General features: G+C 40.9%; 2 protein-coding genes across 4 annotated transcripts; one reads left to right on the top strand and one right to left on the bottom strand.

The window, feature by feature from the left end:
* Positions 1–719: 719 nt before the first annotated feature.
* On the bottom strand, positions 720–8,773 carry LOC137255067 (beta-1,3-galactosyltransferase 1-like). The gene is made up of 2 exons (XM_067792574.1): positions 8,708–8,773; positions 720–2,544 (listed from the first exon to the last, which is right to left on the bottom strand). Exons 1-2 carry the CDS (start codon positions 8,727–8,729, stop codon positions 1,559–1,561), a joined length of 1,008 nt encoding a protein of 335 aa, XP_067648675.1. The 5' UTR covers positions 8,730–8,773; the 3' UTR covers positions 720–1,558.
* Positions 4,434–21,901, top strand: LOC137255031 (sedoheptulokinase-like). Of its 3 annotated transcripts, none has more exons than XM_067792571.1 (6): positions 4,434–4,508; positions 14,647–14,983; positions 18,130–18,428; positions 19,269–19,444; positions 19,839–20,045; positions 21,123–21,597. In XM_067792571.1, the coding sequence occupies exons 2-6, from the start codon at positions 14,666–14,668 to the stop codon at positions 21,515–21,517; spliced, it is 1,395 nt and encodes a 464-aa protein (XP_067648672.1). In that variant the 5' UTR covers positions 4,434–4,508; positions 14,647–14,665; the 3' UTR covers positions 21,518–21,597. The 3 variants fall into 3 exon arrangements, with proteins under 3 accessions (XP_067648672.1, XP_067648671.1, XP_067648673.1); XM_067792570.1 differs by lacking the exon at positions 4,434–4,508 and adding an exon at positions 8,621–8,816 and having other exon boundaries at positions 21,123–21,901; XM_067792572.1 differs by lacking the exons at positions 4,434–4,508; positions 19,839–20,045 and adding an exon at positions 8,760–8,816 and having other exon boundaries at positions 21,123–21,897.
* The last annotated feature ends 794 nt before the right edge of the window (positions 21,902–22,695 follow it).

Here is a 22,695-nt window from a genome sequence, read left to right as displayed (position 1 = left end):
CATAAACAATTTACTCAGACTTTAGGATGCCTATTGATACAGATCACTGAAAAGTCAGATTTCAAGCGCACCTAAGGAGATGTAAGGGTTAAAAAATTACATCGCCCGATGCCCAGGACAAGTCAGTTTTCATTTCGGCAATCAAATAATGCTATCTTACTTGTCCCTGGACAACTAGATAATTTCCACTTATGGTTTGAAACTGCAATTAATCTTGGATTTAATTTCATACCTGCTCATAATGAAGCTATTAAAGTTCGCAATAATTATAAAGTAGAGGTAGTAGAGAGTGAAATTATTACTCTCTGACAAACAGTAGAGTAAACATTAACATCACAAATTGTGTCATAAAATCAGGGCAAGTGGAAAATTAGACAGGACAAGTTATATGAAGTCACTTGCCCTGTGCCAAGTGGCTTTTCAACATATTTTTGAACCCCTAAGTTGTGCATAATATAATAACCCTAAGATTTCCAAGCATCCCTTTCAAAACAAAGCCTCAAAATCACTTAGGCCATAGCATAATTCAGCAGTGAAACCTACATTATCTCAAATACACAGTGAATTTAGAAGATTGCGTCATTGTTGGCCCAATGTTACTGGGCCCTTAGTTCAGATAACTTTGGTTTCTCTGCTATGACCTTATTTTTTTTGACTGAATGTTGATTAAATACCTGATCTGCAGTACCTTGTTCTTATTAAACGATCACAGCTGATGTCTTGATGCCAGTTCCAAACTGAAGCAGACTCCCCAAGACATGTCCATGACTCCCACTCATGAGACCAGGGAGTCATGATGACTCCTACATTTTCATGCCTGGGGCAAACACTTATTCAGCCAGTCATTTCCAGCTCGGAAAATCTTGCACAGGAAATATTTTTTTCCCTTGGATTATAAAATCAACACATCACAAAAGAGATTCCTATCGCATTAAAGGCATGAGTTTGCTTAAGCACTAACTAGTTTCATATCATATATATGTGGTGTAGGTGGGAGTTTGGAAGTAAAATATTTGTTAAAGAACACAACACTTCTGACAAACAGATAGATAAATAGTTGACTAATAAATGGGAAGACATACGCTTTCAATACCTTCATGTAATATAATGTTCAATCAGATCTTGAGCAAGACATGTTTGATTCAACTCATGTCCATTAGACTGACTCAAACCATCATATAAAATATTGTAAAAATACATTCTAAAAAACAGCACCTGTTCCACTTTCTAAGGTAGAAAAAATTGTAGACTACCAAACACCAGAAAAGCTAGTATCTGAAACTTCGAACAGCTCATAATCAAAATAATAATATTGTCTGCATTTCATTTACGTTTGAATGCAGCATTCAGCAATATTCCGAGAGCATTCTGTAAATAATTAAGTCTGGAGCAGACAATCAAGTGATAGATGCAGTGAAGAACCCTATCAACAGTGTCTGAAGACAGATTCAGCCAAGTCTGAATTGCAGTTCATTTGGTCACCTAACATGGTCTACCATCATGGTTGTTTGGGAGCGACATTCTAACTCAGAATCCACAGAAGCGATGACGGTGTGGTCTAGCACGTCTTGTTGTTCTGAAAATCACTCCAGATCACACGGATATCCTCTGCCGTGTTGGAGTGACCTGATATGGCATCTTTATATGCACATCCACTCACATCCCGCTTGAAGAAGGTGAACCCTGGATTATTAACAAGCTTTGCATTTATTCGCTTTGCACATATTCCTGTAATGTATATATCCTCCAGCCAAAACATCCTGGTATGAAGAGCCATGTGATATAATTCATATACAACATCACCAGATATCACATAGGCAGTGCCACTTGTATAATCTGGATATTTACTCATAGGGAAGGCTGCTACTGGAGTATACCATTTAGACTTTGGATCCTGTATGGGCACAGCACCACTAACCACACTTCCTAGAACTGTCCTTTCATACTTCTCTTTCACAAGCAGGTTTATCAAATTGGGAATGTGAATAAACATATCATCATCACTTTTCAAAAAATACTTGGCTTCATGACAGAAACTGGACACCCAACGTAAAGCAGCGACAGACTTGATTGACAAATTTTGATATGAGTCTACAAAAGTTTCTTGGACGATATCATTATACTTCCGACTCTCCTCGCCTATTTTCACCTGTGTGATATTGTCTGCAAGTCCCAAAATGAAAACCAGGCGGATATCCGGATACTGTGACACCCAAGATCCCCATGTTTCACGGATTGCCTGTCTCTCTGGAAACTTCGCAGGGGCTGATTCTACAACCACTGTTAAAAAAATCGATTGATTTTTTCTTTCATTTCTGCATGCTGTCTGTGCTGTGAAAATGTAGTGATAGTTGTGTGTGTGATTGTAATCAAAGAAGCCACTCTCGAACAAGTTCAAGGTCACTCTGTTCCTGCTGATGATGTTAACCAGGCTATAGAGGACAACTGATGCGGAGATGATCAGACACAACAGACACAGAGGTTTGCGTCGTGATAAGCCACACAGCATAACTGGCCTGGAAGTTTCCACCTTGCTGTCCAGTCCTGAAATCATCAACACCAGTCAGTTAGCATATCAGCTTTGGCAAATATAGTCTGTGTTATAACTGCATCGGTGCCACACAAGTATAACAGGTAATACAGAAAACTGTTCTTTTGTTGGGCTGAAATAATATACAGCAGTGTATTCATACCACAAACATCAGAATTCACTTTAAAAATATGTACGTTCGGTTGGCATGTATCAAAAAAAATCATCTTCCTCACCTTATACCTTATGCACACTAATTTCGCAATGTCAACACAGAAGTTCCATGTAATTTAACTTCAGATGACATCTTCATGTAGCTACCATTTCTGTGCTGTTATTGTCTACAACTCATGCTAATTCAACTGGATGAATGAAATCATGTAAATGCACTTTCATTTGGGTCGAAATTCCAAGAAGATTTCTTCTCAATACTTCAACCAAGCTGACAGTACCTTTCCATGAAAACGTTTATCCTATCGAATTTTATTGTTAATGAATGGAACTAAAATGTACCAAACCGAGAGCTGTGTAAAGTAATATGTACCAAACCATGGCATGGAGTACTATTGCACTCCTATTGGTTTGTTTGTTGTTTAATGCCGCATTCAGCAATTTGCTAGCTATATAGCAGCATTCAGTAAAAAATAGAATCTAAACAAGACAATGATGTGATCAATAGCATTGATTTGTGAGGTAACACTGTTTCTCAGCATTCTAACAAAATACATCACGGATGATGAATACCGTAAACAAACTCAATGAAACGCGAACAGATCACTAAATATTGTTATGTTACAAACATACATAGCTGTACACAATTCAAATTATTTTGGGACAAAAATCACAGCTGGCTATTAGATATTATCGTGTTTCTAATGTTAATATAATTTCTTAAGTCAGCTGCATTATAACAGAAATACGCAAGAAATATTACTTCATGATCATCAGACATAAAATATATGTTGGACTCAGTCAAGCACAAAACACAACAGGATTCAATGTAGTAATTATATCCTAAAATATTGTTATTTCTTGGTTAGACCAGACCACGTTTATTTCATGTTTTTATGATCTGTCGGTTGTATATTTTCAAGAACAAGAAAAAATGTAAAAATGAATTGTTCTTGCCCCCAAAATAAAATCCTAATGGGTTTCATTTGGCCAAAAAAGAAACCTTACAAGAAAATTCTATTTTGGTTTGCTTTTTGATATGAAATGAAATGAAATCCAAGTTTATTTACAGTTTGAAAGCATAAGTGGACATGGTGGAAATTATCTAGTAGTCCATGGACAAGTAAGATAACATTATTTGATTGCCCGAAATGAAAACTGACTTGTCCCGGGTGTCGGGCAATGGGATTTTTTAACCCCTGCTAAATGTGTTTTGTATCAATGCACATGTATGGCACAAACGAAGATGCAACCAATGCTAATATCAATGAATCATTACACCATATTCACATACAGCACCTATATAGGGAATCGAGCCCAGATGTTCAGTGTGATAACCAAACGCTTTACCCACTAAGTTGCATCATTCCTGTAAGAGCTATAATAAAACATTCAGAATACCATGACAGGTTGGATCATCATGGCCGCCATTATGATGAGTAATCAAAGCTGACTATAAAACATAGTTAACCATTCCAGATATCATTTAAATTCATGAATGTTTAAAGGTTGGAGGACTGCCAGTGTACTACCATGAATAATGCATAAACAAAAATCTGCGTCTCACTTTTTAAAAATTCAAACATGTACGTATCTGTTTGAATTCTCACCAGCATGAAGCACAAACGGTCAAACCTTTCTTGACCCACGACAGGTTTATTATATGAGTTTACAAAACACATGGCAGAAGGAGGATGCGGCTGACCTGGATAAAAAATGACATACGATATTCCTAACAACTACCGGATCTGTGGTGTTCTGATTATCTGAAATAAACGAAGATTGGTGGCAGTGACCAAACGACCAGGTAATTGTTCACATTTTTTCATTATCGAAACTCAAGCTATTTTAGAACTAGTGTTTCAGTGTTGGAAACACTTGACAATGGAACACATCTTAGAAGTTGTCAGAGCCAGATAATGTATTTAATTCTTAGGAAGCTCGCTTCACTTACTAAAAAATCTTGACTGAATATTTCTGGAAGACTCCAGGAAGGTTATCATCATGAATGAAGTCATCTCTTGAACAATGTTTAAGTAGCAAGTTCCATCATAATACACTGGACATGAAATATACAAATGCAATTTGCACAGTTTCTAAATAGAACAAAACCAACAACAGAGAACTATATCATATTTATATGCAATAACAATCTAAATAGGAAAATCTGCAAAAATGACACTAACCAATTTTTTCTCTGATGATTGCTCATTGGTAATGAACCAATTATCAACTGTGAGATGTTCACCAGCAAAACTTGTGTGACAATGCTGCTCATGAATTTAAAGGTATTGAAATTCTGTATCACAATTTAAAGGTATTGAAATTCCGTATCACCTTAAACAATATTTACTTTGGGGTAAAACACCCAATCCGATAGAATGGACCCAAGTGTGAGTGAGTGAGTTTAGTTTTACGCCGCACTCAGCAATATTACAGCTATATGGCGGCGGTCTGTAAATAATCGAGTCTGGACCAGACAATCCAGTGATCAACAACATGAGCATCGATCAGCGCAATTGGGAACCGATGACATGTGTCAACCAAGTCAGCGAGCCTGACCACCCGATCCCGTTAGTCGCCTCTTACGACAAGCTGAGTTGCCTTTTATGGCAAGCATGGGTTGCTGAAGGCCTATTCTACCCCGGGACCTTCACGGGTCAATAGGCCAAAGATTCATACATTATACATATATACTAAAAGAAAGCTGTGAATAATCGTTGTGTATGTTCACTCACGGTAACAACTCAGCGGCTCAAAACACATTACAGGGGTTCACAATCCCATCATCTGACACCCAGGACAAGTGGGTATTCATTTCGGAGAATAAAATAATGGTATCTTACTTGTCAGAGGACTACTAGATAACTTCCATTTATGGTTTCAAACTACAAATAATCTTGCAACGTATGTCATATTTGGAATTTCACTTTCTTAGTAAAATACGAATTCTAGTACTTTTTTGGTTGAGTCCCATCCGGGATTCGAACCTGCTCCCTCAGAGTCAGGCACCTAATCGCCAGCACATAAAGTCAGCCGCCAAGCCCACTCTAAATGGCATTGTGTAATCATACAAATAATCTTGGATTTCATTTCATATCTGCTCATATCTGCAAGTGGCTTTCAAAATATTCTTGAACCCCTGCATTATCTCTAGACCTTTACATGCATACAAGCTCCTGATTTCCATGTATTACACTTAAGTTGTCCACTGGTCATGAGGGGAACATTGATTGTTGATGTATCCTCGATGTTTGAATATGTTTCCCGAGCCTGAACCCATGGGCCATCAAACCACAGGCCCAAAGGAATCAGTGAACAACATATTCATCTCACTGAACACCTCAATGTTAGTTTTGAATTGTTCACAGCACAGGTACAAAAGCTTTTGTAGTTATTGCAAGATTTTTCAGAAAAAAAAATTATTTAGAGTTATCTCCCTTCCATGGATTTGCAAAACATCAGTAATTTCCATACATCATATTTGAATCAATGTTATGCAAGATAAAATATTACTATCATGAAGTACCAATACTTAAATTAACAAGTTCATCATTCCCAGCAGGCTTCATAGAATATGTTACTTGCTCGTAAGTGGGGTTGAAAACATACTCTTCCAAAAAGGTAGGGGAAATGTACTTTCAGTGTACGATTGTCAAAACTGGAAGAGATATGGGATTGAATCAATGTTGAGGCAACAGAAATGGATGTTTTGAGAATGCATCACCACATGGATTTCATTCAAAGCAATGCTGTTTGTTCAGTTATCCCCCTTGTTCGGTGACTGGAGTATAACATGAAAATTTCAGGTTTACAATTTTCAGTCAGTTGTGAGTGATTTGACCCTGAAAACCCTGACCATGAACAGCTGCAAGAAAACTATCAGAAAAAATGATCTAGAGTGATTTATCCGCCTGTCTGAAAAACGTCAAGATTCTGTAATGACACCCCATGCACATGTAGGAGGCTCCCATGTTGTGTATGTACTTTCCATGCATTGTCTTTGCGTGTTGTGATAACATGAAATGATGCTGCATACACAAGATGAATGTCACTGTAACGTTCCTTAATGGGTTTTCTTTCTACCATACTTCAAAGTTCAGGTTCCCCTACTTTTTTTAAAGAGTATAGTAGAGGAGCACTCAGCCTATCAGAAAACGACATTTAAGTGTGAGACAAGAGAATTCCTCCTGCAATCTTTGCTTAAAGCGGCACTGATCCAGAGCAATTTCTGTGGACAGGTTGTTGCTTTTTCTACTATTTGTGACTGTTTCGTGACCTCTGCTGCACGACCAGCATGTGCTAAAAATAATCAGGCCAAACCGTAGATACATCCAAGATATAGTGGAGACTTATAATTTTGTTTACGATTGGGTGCATTCAGTATATGTTATTAAGTCTACACATATAGACACTACTTTTTGACAAATCCGTTGTGGAAGGTAAAAGTAATTAATCAACCAACGTGTTATGGGTTAAACCTTTGATCAATAGTTGTTTTTACACTCAGCTGATAATTCCTCTTGCTGCACTGCCAAATGAGAACCTTTGTCAGCTAATCTGAATAGTTCTACCACTAATTATACCAGTTATAAATTCATTAACTGACCATAAAGTAAATGATGACAAATAACATTTGTAGGCTTTTAGTAAAATTTTCTTCCAAACACAGGTTACAGCAAGGGAGAAGTAATCAATGTATTGCATGTATTCCAGTTAACCAGAAAACATTTATAGGTTGACACTGCATTGAGCATAAGCACGGAACTTCATTGTTAGTATGTTACATACGAAATATATATCAGAATCTGCTGTGTACATAGGAAAATAGGCATAATCAGTTTTTAACCTTAGAGTATTTTCAGATTTGTCCAGCAATGGCAAAGTGGTTGCTATTAGTATACTGATACACATAAATTAAATGTGCATTTTATTATCACAGGCAAAAGTCTGAGGCGCAACTACCATGATGAAAAAAGCCTGGGGATACACATGATTTTTGCAATGAAAGTTGGGCCAACCCTCAGTACTACCCAAATATAAAACTTTGCAATCTATCAGACTTAAACAAAACAAATGGCTTGTTACGTGCCTGTAGACATCAAATGTTCAGTTGACATGATTACATATCATGGTAAAAGCACAGAAATAGGATCAAACTGGATCAGTCACTATACCATCCAACCATTAGAACATCTGAATAAGCTTACACTGTTGGAGTACTTTGTTATAATCCAACAAGAAAATTACCAGGGATATTTTCAAATAATGGTATGTGATGGGCAACCACCCTTCTAATCATGTTAATGTACCACTGTTTAGGTTGAAGAAAGCATTGTGGCATGTTTTTAATATTTGTGGTGCTGTATTCTAAAGGTCTGCTAGGTCAAGAAATTTATGTTACCTTAAGAAATTATCAGAATTTACAATGTCTGAGCAACCAGCTCGTTATTGTCAAAACACTGTCGTTCAAGAACATGATACGTCAAAACATGACATTGTGGAATCTGTTGAAAGTTAGACTTAAAAAACTAAAAGTACATAATATCACAAACGATAACATTTTACATATACCTTGGTCTCATCCGGGATGATTGTATCACATTGCGGTCATGTTAGGAGAGAAAATGTGTGATGAATCCGAGAGCAGTATTGGCATTGGTAAAGGCTGAATATTTGAAATCTACGAACACCAGCACCGCCTATGTCAGGTTGTGTATATCCGTTTAATGGTGTTTCTGGATTATTTTTGCAGGTCAAACGTGACCAAAGTTCGAAAAGCCTCAATGGCTCAGTATGGCCTGCTCATGTCACATGTTGTGAAACGCAGCGATTGTTTATGACAGAATTTCAGAAAACGATCGATTGATTCGCGGGATGAGACTGAGCCAGACGACTTGTCTATCAGCTTAGAAAAATATATGCGACCGATTTCATGCTAATGCTGCAGTTAACACTTCGTGGTGTAACAGTTTGGGCAAATGTTGCTCGAGGATTGAAATTTACCATAAGAAATTGCTTTTGACATGCCGAGAGGGATTCATCAGGACCGGATACGCTTGGAGATTTTATCAAGGGCAGATAACTCTAAGGGGACAATATCAATGAACGACAGGTGAGACAGACGTTTAGTGGTTTATGACTGTTGTTTACGACTAGCTACGTGACAGTATCAAAGGTCGACACGGCAGTGGAAATTTGTCTCAGCTGATGTCGTTCTACACATGTCATATAGGTTTATCGTGACTCTGACAGTTAATGAGCTACTGCCGCGTACCAGTTATCGCCAACAGTGAGCAACTGTGACCTGGCTGTCGCCGTGTCGGCTGTAACGCTTGCGCAAGCTTGACTTGTTCGTTTCGTAGTATTTCACTACATAACTTCAATAGCAAAATGTGTTAGTTTTTCTTTTCAAATCCCCGTGGAACCATCATGTTTATGCAAACAACCTACTTAACCCACTTAAACTGGCCGTTATATCAAGGGCTGTTATATTTTTCTAGAGAGTATCTCGATGAAACCCTGATGAATTGTTTACTCTGTCAACTTCTTTCAGTTGATAACAACTAATTTTGTTTTAAAAAATATCACACTCATGAAATACAAGAAGTTGTTATCCACAAAGTGTGTCAATTTCAGACCTCTTCGGAAGTGCCCGTATGCTCATTTGATTCTATCCACGAGTGTTTCTTTACATTAATAAAATAATTTTGTTTTTGAATTAAATGTGGTATATGTAGCCACAGCAGTCCAAGTAAACTTAACCCCAGTGTTATTTGTTACATTCCTACACTGGATCTAACAAAACCAAGTAAGAGATCGCGTCAGGTACCCTTTGAGCGACCTATGACCGACCAGTCAAATGAGGCTACTGTTTAGGGTCACTGACAATGATCTCTCAACAAACGAAAATCTGAATTTACCACTGAAATTTGACCTGCAGTATATTCGCTTTTTGATTTCTGTTGACATGGTTACCAGTAGCTAATACTTTCCCAAACTGACATCCTTAAATATTGCCAAAAATGCTCAGACTTGATTAGTTACAGACTGCCTCCATATTGCTGGAATATTGCTGAAGTTGGCATAAAACTAAGCTCAATTAATCACTATTAGTAAAACACCTAAATATTATATTTATTTTACAAATTCACTGTAGGTAACATCCATCACTTGTTTATCATGATAACAATCCCAGACATCTTGTTAAAGACATGTTCAAGACCAGCCAGAAAATGAATATTCTGAATTTCAGATAAATCCAAAACAAGTCAAGCAGTACTTCGACAGTACAAAATGTATAAATTTAGTTTTGGGTAAAAAAGAAATTGTTAATTTTTGGTCATCGGGACATACTACTCTCTTCACAAAAGAAACTTGACATGCTATTTTGGAATTTACTTGCTTGGTGCATATAACTGATTTACGCATGACATCATTGCTCATTCTGTTACAATAAAATGATCACTTTACAAATTTCCAAAGCATGATTATCCAGAAAGTGTTTGGTAAAACTACAGAGGAATATGAAAGCCACATGCTCAGCGTATACTGTGAGTGTGTGATGTGATCACCAGGGGCATCAATAACAGCTTGGCAGCGGTGACCCATAGAAGAAAGGAGATGCCATATGCTGTCTTGAAGAATGTTTCGACTCTGTCCTGTGTGCAGTTCTTGTAGTGTCTGAGGTGGCAGATTATACTGTCGCAAGCGTCGATCAAGAGTATCCATATATGTTCAATGGGGCATAAATGGGGTGATGGAGAAGGCCAAGGTAACACCTGAACATCACTTTGATATAGGAAGTCCTGTCAAACGTGCAACCTGAGGTTGAACATTGTCATGCTCCAAAGATCGACTGTTGACGTTGATGAAATGAATGGCGTGATGTTCAACTGGTCTTCTGTCAGAAAGTCTGGCTTCTGATAACCATTTGCACACTGTCTGGACAGAGATTCGGTGCAGTCCATGGATTTGATGTGGCTTTGGTGTTTGAACGAAGATGTCTCAACCTGATGTGTAGTTATCCTGAGTGGAGATGGTAACTCTACTGGGTGGAGATGGTAACTCTACTGGGTGGAGATGGTAACTCTACTGAGCAGAGATGGTAACTCTACTGGGTGGAGATGGTAACTCTACTGGGTGGAGATGGTAACTCTACTGAGCAGAGATGGTAACTCTACTGGGTGGAGATGGTAACTCTACTGAGCAGAGATGGTAACTCTACTGGGTGGAGATGGTAACTCTACTGGGTGGAGATGGTAACTCTACTGAGCAGAGATGGTAACTCTACTGGGTGGAGATGGTAACTCTACTGGGTGGAGATGGTAACTCTACTGGGCGGAGATGGTAACTCTACTGGGCGGAGATGGTAACTCTACTGGGCGGAGATGGTAACTCTACTGGGCGGAGATGGTTACTCTACTGGGCGGAGATGGTAACTCTACTGGGCGGAGATGGTAACTCTACTGGGCGGAGATGGTAACTCTACTGGGCGGAGATGGTTACTCTACTGGGCGGAGATGGTAACTCTACTGGGTGGAGATGGTACCTCTACTGGGCGGAGATGGTAACTCTACTGGGCGGAGATGGTAACTCTACTGGGCGGAGATGGTAACTCTACTGGGTGGAGATGGTAACTCTACTGGGTGGAGATGGTAACTCTACTGGGCGGAGATGGTAACTCTACTGGGTGGAAACTCTACTGGGTGGAGATGGTAACTCTACTGGGTGGAGATGGTAACTCTACTGGGCGGAGATGGTAACTCTACTGGGCGGAGATGGTAACTCTACTGGGCGGAGATGGTAACTCTACTGGGTGGAGATGGTAACTCTACTGGGTGGAGATGATAACTCTACTGGGTGGAGATGGTAACTCTACTGGGCGGAGATGGTAACTCTACTGGGCGGAGATGGTAACTCTACTGGGTGGAGATGGTAACTCTACTGGGCGGAGATGGTAACTCTACTGGGTGGAGATGGTAACTCTACTGGGCCCAGTAGAAGATGGTAACTCTACTGGGTGGAGATGGTAACTCTCCTGGGTGGAGATGGTAACTCTACTGGGCGGAGATGGTAACTCTACTGGGCGGAGATGGTAACTCTACTGGGCGGAGATGGTAACTCTACTGGGCGGAGATGGTTACTCTACTGGGCGGAGATGGTAACTCTACTGGGCGGAGATGGTAACTCTACTGGGCGGAGATGGTAACTCTACTGGGCGGAGATGGTAACTCTACTGGGTGGAGATGGTACCTCTACTGGGCGGAGATGGTAACTCTACTGGGCGGAGATGGTAACTCTACTGGGTGGAGATGGTAACTCTACTGGGTGGAGATGGTAACTCTACTGGGTGGAGATGGTAACTCTACTGGGCGGAGATGGTAACTCTACTGGGTGGAAACTCTACTGGGTGGAGATGGTAACTCTACTGGGTGGAGATGGTAACTCTACTGGGCGGAGATGGTAACTCTACTGGGCGGAGATGGTAACTCTACTGGGCGGAGATGGTAACTCTACTGGGTGGAGATGATAACTCTACTGGGTGGAGATGGTAACTCTACTGGGCGGAGATGGTAACTCTACTGGGCGGAGATGGTAACTCTACTGGGCGGAGATGGTAACTCTACTGGGCGGAGATGGTAACTCTACTGGGCGGAGATGGTAACTCTACTGGGTGGAGATGGTAACTCTACTGGGCCCAGTAGAAGATGGTAACTCTACTGGGTGGAGATGGTAACTCTACTGGGCGGAGATGGTAACTCTACTGGGCGGAGATGGTAACTCTACTGGGTGGAGATGGTAACTCTACTGGGCGGAGATGGTAACTCTACTGGGCGGAGATGGTAACTCTACTGGGCGGAGATGGTAACTCTACTGGGCGGAGATGGTAACTCTACTGGGCGGAGATGGTAACTCTACTGGGTGGAGATGGTAACTCTACTGGGCGGAGATGGTAACTCTACTGGGTGGAGATGGTAACTCTACTGGGCGGAGATGGTAACTCTACTGGGCAGAGATGGTAACTCTACTGGGTGGAGATGGTAACTCTACTGGGCCCAGTAGAAGATGGTAACTCTACTGGGTGGAGATGGTAACTCTCCTAGGTGGAGATGGTAACTCTACTGGGCGGAGATGGTAACTCTACTGGGTGGAGATGGTAACTCTACTGGGCGGAGATGGTAACTCTACTGGGCGGAGATGGTAACTCTACTGGGCGGAGACGGAGATGGTAACTCTACTGGGCGGAGATGGTAACTCTACTGGGTGGAGATGGTAACTCTACTGGGCGGAGATGGTTACTCTACTGGGCGGAGATGGTAACTCTACTGGGTGGAGATGGTAACTCTACTAGGCGGAGATGGTAACTCTACTGGGCGGAGATGGTTACTCTACTGGGTGGAGATGGTAACTCTACTGGGTGGAGATGGTAACTCTACTGGGCGGAGATGGTAACTCTACTGGGTGGAGATGGTAACTCTCCTGGGCGGAGATTGTAACTCTATGTTGACCTGACCTGAGTCAGTCATTAGCATTCCCAGTCTTGTTGTGTTGGGTCCATAGGTTTGAGATGGTCTGACTGGACATGCTGAAGTGCCTTGCCACTTCGTGCCACAATGCCCAGCCTTATAAGCGACCGATGATGTTGTATTGTTGTACTTCTGTCAGTGACTTTCGTTCTCTTGTTGTCCATAGTGGCTTAATGCAATGCATGTGCAGTACTATTGATGAGGCTTTTTAAAGCCTACAGTCATAGTTTGTACACAATTTCATGATCCACATGCATTTCATGGAGGGTGCATTTTAGCAATACACTACAGAAGTGTGAGTGTAACTTTCCATTTTGTTCAATGTTTGTGTTTTCAAACGTTTAGTCGTCAAGGACTTGCTATCGGTCTACCACCCATCCAGAACCTTACATTCTGCCCAGAAGGAGAAACTGCTTGTTCCATCAACATAAGCAAAGTTTGGAGATCGAGCCTTCTCAGGTGCAGCACCCATCCTGTGGAACACAGTCCCCCTTGACATCAGGAACAGTGATTCTCTCCCAACTTTTAAGAGAAAACTCAAAACATTTCTTTGCTCATCTGCTTACGAAACTGTGGCAGATGATAGGCATGAAAAATGCTGGCATGTCATGCAGAGTTGTCATCACAGCATCATCACCCGTTTAGTTGCCAAACATAATCAAACCAATGATGTCAATGACAGTCATAGATGTCGTTATGATAGTTACCATTGAGTATCCAAAGTAGCAGATCTCAAAAATAGTGGGTGGTGCTTAACTTTTGTGCATGTGAATATACGTCATCTTACGAGTTAACAACTGAATGTTTGACATATGCATGTAGAGTATTTAAAAACCATATTGGTGTGATGTATGTTTGCATTTTTATCCAAATCTGTCAGACGAAGTGCATGAAGCATCTAAGGAATTGAACATGCACATATTACTCACTGATCTCTTTGCTTGTAATGCAAGTTTTAATTATGTTGGAACTGAAAGTTTTGAAACATTCTGATTTTATGATAAAACTTTGGATTGATTCAAGAATTTTCATGTAGTAGTTACCTGAATATTAGTTTCTTTGTTAATGGTTTCCAGGAGATTGCCATGGAAATGGAAATAGATGTGATTTCTTAACTGTGCATACTTTACACACATCAAGTGATATCTGCAAGAATTACTCTATTGTTATGCTTATAAGCACTTTGGAATTAAAGCAATTTAGCACTTTTGCTAAATGCAGTGACACATTTCTAAGTAACAGTAACAGATTTCTCAGTGAATTTGTAAACCTTTTTTGTCATGTGGAAAAGCATCAGACTTTGGTTTAGACTGTCCAGATTTTTAGATCCCAGCAGAGGACTTGGAAATTATGTAGTCACTGTGTTAAAAGCCATTTCATTTCACTTACATGTCTCTTCTGTATGATTTCTTTCAGCCACATGTAAATGTAAGCTATGTCTGAAAAGCAGCCATATGCTCTGGGTATTGACATTGGCACTACATCAGTGAAGGTGTCTGTGCTGGACATAGTGTCACATGAAACCGTCTGCTCAACCTCCTTGAAGTCAGCAGCAGAAACTGTCAGCGATGTCGGCCATCTTGGATTCGAGCAGGACCCAAACAAGATTCTTCAGGCATTGAGTGAATGCATCTCAAAGATCCCAGCAGGTGCCAAAAAGCAGGTTGTCGGAATTGGAGTCACAGGACAGATGCATGGCATCATGTTGTGGAAGGGCGAGGAGGTTACCGAGGCAACTGATCTCGACACAAAGGTAATTTATCCCTTGTCTTCCAAACTTACATTGAACAGGATTCAGCCAACCTAAGCTTCTTGTAAGTGACTATTAATATGAAATGGTGTTTCACACTAAGTAAAATGTATCAGTGGTCAAAAGGGTAAGGGTTCATTTCTTTTTTTTTAAAAAAAAAATAAAAGCCACTTACAACAGGGAAAGTGACTTTAGGAAAGTAACTTGTCCTGACTAATTTTCCACTTGCCCTAATTGTAATCACATAATCGAGACGATGTAATTATGAAAGAAAACATCAACATGGTACTTGATATTAATGTTTACTGGACTATTTATTGAGAAGTGATAAATATCAAAGAAAGATAACTATACTTTATTATCAGTGTGAACTTTAGTAGCTGCAGTTTGAGATGAAATGAAATCCAAGTTCATTTGTAAGATACCATTATTTGATAGCTTGAAATGAAAACTCACTTGTGCTGTGCATCGCCCGATTGGAGTTTTGAACCCCTGCCAAAAGGCCTGAAGGTAGAAATGTCCAGAGATTTGTTCTCACAGACACAATGGTGATGAAAAGGAGTCTGCCCATGCTTGCGGTACGAGGCAACTAATGAGATCAGTTGGTTAGGTTTCAGAAAGGACGGGACAGAAGGGAAAATACTGCGATTCAGGGACTAGAGACCCACTAACATTTCATAAAACCTGCTTGGCATTTGTTTGTTGTTAACACCACACTCAGCAGTAGAATTAGGGGCTCACATATTTAGACTTGTTCACAATTAAAATGATCCTGTTATGAGGTGAAGAAGGGTTTCATATCAAGTTGAAAATTAGACAGCTTCCACTGTACTTAGATACACCTCCTACTCTCAGACACGATGTATTGATTCCATGCTGACCAGTCCTTGTTTAGTCTCCTGAAAGACAAACGCCAGCCAAGGTTTGGTTTGTTTGTTGTTTAACGCTGCACCCAGCAATAATCCAGCTGGTGGTTGGGGGGTGCGGGTGGGGTAGCCTAGTGGTTAAAGCCTTCACTCATTGCGCTAAAGACCCTGATTCGATTCCCTACATGGGCACATTGTGTTAAGCCCATTTTTGGTGTCCTCTACCCTGATATTGCTGGACTGTTGCTGAAAGTGGTGCAAACCAAACTCACTCACTCACTCTTTGAAGTAATCGAGTTTGAACCAGACAATCCACTTTGCAATGCCTCCCATGACTGGAATAACAATGAACTGTGACTTGAATCAGCATTCACTGTTTCAGTTTAGATCCTCTTTGGACTTGAATAACAATGAGATACAGTTGAAGGATCATGTTGTCAATACAAACATAAGTAAAGTAAGTTGAGAGGTTGTCACATAGCTGATAAACAGTCCTGTTTTAGTGACTTACACCAAACGTTTACAGACATGAGCCTTGGTCTATCATTCATTTATAATCCTTGCACATTTGTTTCATGAAAACAACAGACCAATGCAATACATCTATTTAGGCATTCCTCCACGGTTATCTGACAGGAAGTGCAGTTAAAAAAACTGAACCCCAAAGAATTGTCTCAAGTTGTGTTTTCCATAATTTCCTTCTATCCACACACCAACGTAACTTCAAAACTTTGCTTAATGCAAATTATGATATGAAGAAACTTTTGATATGCAGAGGTTTTCACTCTTGAAACCAAGGTGTGATAAATGGCTGGTAGAACAGAGCCAGCATGCACTTCAGGTGCAACTCAGCAATGTTCCTCACTAGTCAGGAAATGGCTGGTGCTTTTCCACCAGTCGTTTGTCACCCCTTGCACAATGCATGAAAATGTTGCACGAGATTTACTGAAACTACTGTTTCTGTGACTGATCAGAAGGCATCATATTTCAGATCCTGTTGGGTACACAGGTTTCAGGACCCCGTGTCCCATTTATGTTTTGTTCACTTATCCTTATTTTGAGTTATTTAATCATTTATCATTCTAACTTGAACCCAAACTGACTGTATTAGTCTCTCACACTCCATGAATCACATTATTTTCTCTACTGCCTAGGTCTCCATGCAGTGGCAAAGCCCTAAATGAAGCAAGTCTAGATTTCCCCAGGTTCTGAATCTCCCACCTTACAGGGGCTCCTTTTCAATTTAAATGGGATTACTTGTTACTGTCACAATTATATATATTCACAGACTAAGCATTAGTCTAGATGTCAGTGAGCATTACTCATTAAGACTCCTCAAATGTACAGCCCAACACCATGTAGCTGAGCTTTACCTCTCATATATTGTGTTTCAGGGTTGTGATCCACAAGCATTCATAGGGCAACAGCGTTTATAATCCCATGGTAAACTATAGAGTTACGACAGAGTGCAACGTGACAAATTTTTTGTGGACCAAGAGACAAGTTATGAAAACCAGTGGACCCATTTCAGCTGACCTTGTGTAAAGTCTGTTTATATGTCAGGCCATCACCAGTCCTCTCTACAAATGGATAGACCAGTGCTGCACCCGCAAATTCCTGGCCACCCTCCCATAACCTCGTCCCACCTACACTGACCCTGTGTAAAGTCTGTTTCTATGTCAGGTCATCACCAGTCCTCTGTACACTTGGATGGACCAGTGCTGCACCCGCGAATTCCTGGCCACCCTCCCAGCACCTCGTCCCACCTACACTGACCCTGTGTAAAGTCTGTTTCTATGTCAGGTCATCACCAGTCCTCTGTACACTTGGATGGACCAGTGCTGCACCCGCGAATTCCTGGCCACCCTCCCAGCACCTCGTCCCACCTACACTGACCCTGTGTAAAGTCTGTTTCTATGTCAGGTCATCACCAGTCCTCTGAACACTTGGATGGACCAGTGCTGCACCCGCGAATTCCTGGCCACCCTCCCAGCCCCTCATCCCACCTACACTGACCCTGTGTAAAGTCTGTTTCTGTGTGAGGTCATCACCAATCCTCTGTACACTTGGATGGACCAGTGCTGCACCCGCGAATTCCTGGCCACCCTCCCAGCACCTCGTCTCACCTACACTGACCCTGTGTAAAGTCTGTTTCTATGTCAGGTCATCTCCAGTCCTCTGTACACTTGGATGGACCAGTGCTGCACCCGCGAATTCCTGGCCACCCTCCCAGCCCCCTATCCCACCTACACTTGCATTGTGTAAAGTCTGTTTATATGTCAGGTCATCACCAGTCCTCTGTACACTTGGATGGACCAGCGCTGCAGCCCTGAGTTCCTGGCCACCCTCCCAGCCCCGTCGTCCCACCTACATCTGGCCACGGGGCATGGCTGTGCCACACTGTTCTGGCTGACTCGACACAAGAGGGAGGTCATCACTGACCAGGGCTACAACTGCAGCGGGTCTGTGATGGACTATGTCGTAGCCAGACTTTGTGGCTTGAAGAAGCCCATCACTTCAGTCCAAGTGGCAGCTAGTATGGGATACTTCGACACAGTGCAGTCATCGTGGAACACAGACATGTCAGTCTAAGTCTGAAATCATCTATTTGCACTATTTTTTAATACCTTCACAGTCTTATTATTTTTAATATGTTTTCAGTCTGAGCACTGATTATGCTTGTAACAAGTTTTGTTACTTCCAGTAAAAGACACTATGACAGCTATAAGATGTTGGAGGATTCGTTGTTGCCATGCACTGGGTGCAACCTTTTACTGAAGGTAACTTGCACCAGTCATTTTGAACCTGCACTGGTGCATGTTGTAAATAGTCAAATCGCACCCTGGGCACTATGAACATAATTGTACATCCACCTGGATGCGATACATATTTTTCTGTGCTTGTTCTATGCAGTTGTGTATAAGATCAGTATATGAAATAAGCTCAAAACCCAGCCAGACAGGATGGCTCATAACTTCTATATGTTACCTATCGAAAAAGGCTTGAACCAGACCAGACACCAAGATATGGTGCATTTACTCAGATGCATGAAACATCTAAAATTTTTACCAAACTATCGCACTGGCTAGCTGTAAATTTCGACCTTCTGTCAGAAATCAAGCCTGTCTCGGATGGCCAGACAGGCCTTATTTCATTCAGTGATAAGATATTTATTTCTGCATCCTCAGTATTATTGACATAATTGTACATCCATCAGGATGCAATACATATTTTTCTGTGTTCATTCAATATATTTGTGCATAAGAATTAAGATGTATATTTCTGCATCTTGTAAATCTTTGTCTCCTCAAAAGCTTTTCTATTTTCTTTTCCAGATATATAAAGGAATATGAATGCTGCCTACATACAGTGTATGTGTGTCTTCATTTCATCTGACAGTAGGTTTTACTTCAATTTGTCAGACTGTCTGAGAATGGCTTCCCAACCAACCTTTTGGCGGAGGTCGTGCCAGCAGGGGAGGTTGCTGGTCAGCTGCAGCATCGATGGCTGGACATCCAGCCACACATCCCAGTCTATGCCGCCCTGGGGGACGTCCAGTGTGCCTTTCTGTCCATCCTTCAGGAACCTGACGATGCAGGTAATATCATTTGTGTCCCAGAAACAGGCTATAAAACGCTTTGTTTCATTTTCAAAATAATCTTAAGAAAAAACTGAAATTTCATGTCTATCTTTTTTCTGAATTTTTTTGGTTTTTAAGATTTGGCAATCTGTAAAACAAGCCCAAAACATTTGTATGGTCTGATGCTGTGTCACAGGTTTACAAATGGAACTGATTCTGAAGGCTATTTAAGATGGTGGAATGGATAAGAAATGAGTGATTCACTCTTTGAAGTTTATCAAGATGCGCAAAGACAAATCAGCAGTAAATTTACATCGTACTTATAAGCTGCATTATTATATTGACCAGACACAGAAAAGATTGTTATTTTAAGGGTTATAATCTGTCATATGCTGTGTTACAATCTCTGTAGTCCTCAACCTGAGCACATCCATTCAAATGGGCTATGTTGTCAAGGGAGACAACTCTTTGAGGTCTGACTGGCTGAAGGAGAAGCCCTGTACACTGGATTATTTCCCTTACTTCGGTGATGATTACCTTGCCTTAAGTGCTGGTCTGAATGGAGGCAACGTATTGCAACACTTTACATCAATGCTGCAGCGATGGTTGTCAGAGTTTGGTAGGTGTGCTTGTGCAACTTTATGGGATTGTCACTTTACCTGACACCCATGAAGATCCAGGTTAGAACTTATCTTCAGTAACACATGCTTGTCGTAAGACAGTTAACGGGATCGTGTGATCTGGTTTGCTGACTTGATTTACTTGATTCACACACATAATCATATCCCAAATTAGTTGATGAATGCTCTGGATGTTGATCACAAGATTGTCTCATCCAGACTCGATTTTTACACCACCGGTTCCATAAAGCTTGAATATTGCTGAGTGCAGCACTATACAATAAACAAACCATACCTACCCTAGCATATGCCTGTAAGAAATATTGAAAATTTGTATGGGATAATTTTGTTTTACAGATGTAAATGTAGTAGACTTTAAGAAATATTAAAAATTTGTATGGGATAATTTTGTTTTACAGATGTAAATGTAGCAGACTTTAAGAAATATTAAAAATTTGTAGGGGATAATTTTGTTTTACTGATGTAAATGTAGCAGACGTTAAGAAATATTAAAAATTTGTAGGGGATAATTTTGTTTTACTGATGTAAATGTAGCAGACTTTGGAAAGGTAAGACACTGTCGTTTTGCCAGGTAAGCCCTGAGCAAATAGATACTATAATGGGCAACTACTCTAGCAGATGGATCTCACACTCTGTACAGTAACGACTTTGCATAACACAAGCTTGACCACAAGGATAACAATGATGAGCAGTTTAATGCTGCTTTGGTGAGTCAGTAGAATGACCCCAGTAAAGCAAGCCTCAGACATCTTCCATCTCTGGGAATGCCCATGAGCTTGGGTAAGGTGCTGCCATGGTGCGTCACCTGACGAGAGCTGGGAATGATGTAGTGTGTACATTATGATGTAACAATAGCAGTATGTGTATTTCACACATATGCTTAAGAAATGGAAGATTTATGGATGTCAACTTCTTTATTGCAGCATTTTGGAGCTTATTCAGAGTAAAGAAGTTGACATCCTTAAATCTTGTTTTCTTATGCATTCAACTTCTAAATGCCCTTCAAAGATTTGATTCACACAAGTATGCTAACAACAGACCTGTTCTTCCTGCAGGATTTGCTTTGTCAGAAGCTGATCTGTGGGTTAAGCTCAATGACATGGCTTTAAAATCGGAAAGCTGCAGCTTGTCCATCACACCAACCCTGTATGGAGAGCGCCACCTACCCTCCCTGAAAGCAAGCATTACAGGAATAACCAGCAGCAATACCTCACTTGGTGAGGTGTACAGAGGCCTGTGTGATTCTATCATAGACAATCTACATACACTGATGTCAACTCAGTTTCTGACAGAATTGGGCCGGGTGAAGCGAATTCTTGCAAGTGGTTCAGTCATTACCAATAACCCTATTGTTCGATCCAGACTGGAGCATGTGTATAAGGCTATTCCTATTTTGTATGGACAGGCAGGTGATTCAGCCATTGGAGCAGCCAAGATTGTGAAACACTGACTTTCTGCATAAGTAATAAAGATTACAAAAATACCTTTTTGCTTATACTTATAACATAAAGTGAAAACCATCCATGCAGTGGCCAACCTTGAAGATTGACGCCTCGTGAAGATCGTTATCTTGTGCCCTCATCATGTCACATCAGATTTACCAAGGCACCAGATCTTGCTCAAAGTCTCTGGAAAACATGAGTGCATTTGCAGCTCATCCGCAATCATCTCCTCTGGGCCTCATGCTTCTTGTTTATGTACATACAATTCACTGATCCACCCCTGTCACTTTTCAGTGCTCCAGATTTCCATTTTGTAATGATGTCACAACTGTTTCTAATTGAAAACTGTTTGTAATTAAAAACGGTCAAAGTAAAGTTTATAACAATGTAGTGATTCTTATCTTCATTTCTTTCTGTTCAGTGGACTGTTTCATTAGGTATTACTAAACTTTCATTACTGAGTATATTAACCTTCCATTGTGAAAAATGCTGGTGAGAAACGAACTGTGAGACAATAGTCATGGTGTTACGCCACCCAGACATTTGCCATTTCACTGTGACTCTGTCCTGACAGGTTGGTTTGAGACTTTGTGACAGGCACGAATCATGATGTGACTTGTCCATGAGAAACATACTAACAAACTCCAATCTTGGTGTGGGCCCATCCTTGCAGACACTGATACTGGTGTGACTTCATCCATATAGACACCGATCTTGGTGTTGGCCCACCATCACAGACATTGATACTGATACTGCTGTTAGTCTACCCTTACAGACTGCAACCAAGGTGTGGGTCTATCCTAAGAGACACCGATCCTGTTGTGGGTCCACCCTTAAAGACTCCAATCTTGGTTTGGGTCCACCCTTAGAGACACCGATGCTGGTGTAGGCTAGGTCCAGCCTTACAGACACTGATACTGGTGTAGGTCTACCTTTAGAGATGCTGATCTTGGTGTAGGTGCACGTTTACAGACACTGATCTTCGTATGGGTCCACCCTTACCGACACCAATACTGATGTGGGTCCACCCTTAGGGATACCGATCTTATTGTAGGTCCACGCATACAGACACTGATCTTGGTGTGGGTCTATCCACAGTGATTGAAATCTTGGTGTGGGTCCACCCTCACAGACACCGATACTGGTGTAGGTCCACCCTTACAGATTGTAACCAAGGTGTGGGCCT

The sequence above is a fragment of the Haliotis asinina genome, chromosome 1 (assembly GCF_037392515.1).
Source record: "Haliotis asinina isolate JCU_RB_2024 chromosome 1, JCU_Hal_asi_v2, whole genome shotgun sequence".
Classification (NCBI taxonomy): domain Eukaryota; kingdom Metazoa; phylum Mollusca; class Gastropoda; order Lepetellida; family Haliotidae; genus Haliotis; species Haliotis asinina.
Note: the sequence above shows the minus strand (reverse complement) of the source record. Positions and strands in the feature narration are given on the sequence as shown.

Bases quoted from the DNA above. Each gene is read 5' to 3' on its own strand.
- LOC137255067 (XM_067792574.1), bottom strand. From the start codon at position 8,729: ATGTCAAAAGCAATTTCTTATG. The intron at 2,545-8,707 runs GTAAATTTCAAT...TGATGATTTCAG, and splicing joins GTCAAAAGCAATTTCTTATG to GACTGGACAGCAAGGTGGAA.
- LOC137255031 (XM_067792570.1), top strand. From the start codon at position 14,666: ATGTCTGAAAAGCAGCCATATGCTCTGGGTATTGACATTGGCACTACA. The intron at 14,984-18,129 runs GTAATTTATCCC...TTTATATGTCAG, and splicing joins CAACTGATCTCGACACAAAG to GTCATCACCAGTCCTCTGTA. The intron at 19,445-19,838 runs GTAATATCATTT...CAATCTCTGTAG, and splicing joins TCAGGAACCTGACGATGCAG to TCCTCAACCTGAGCACATCC.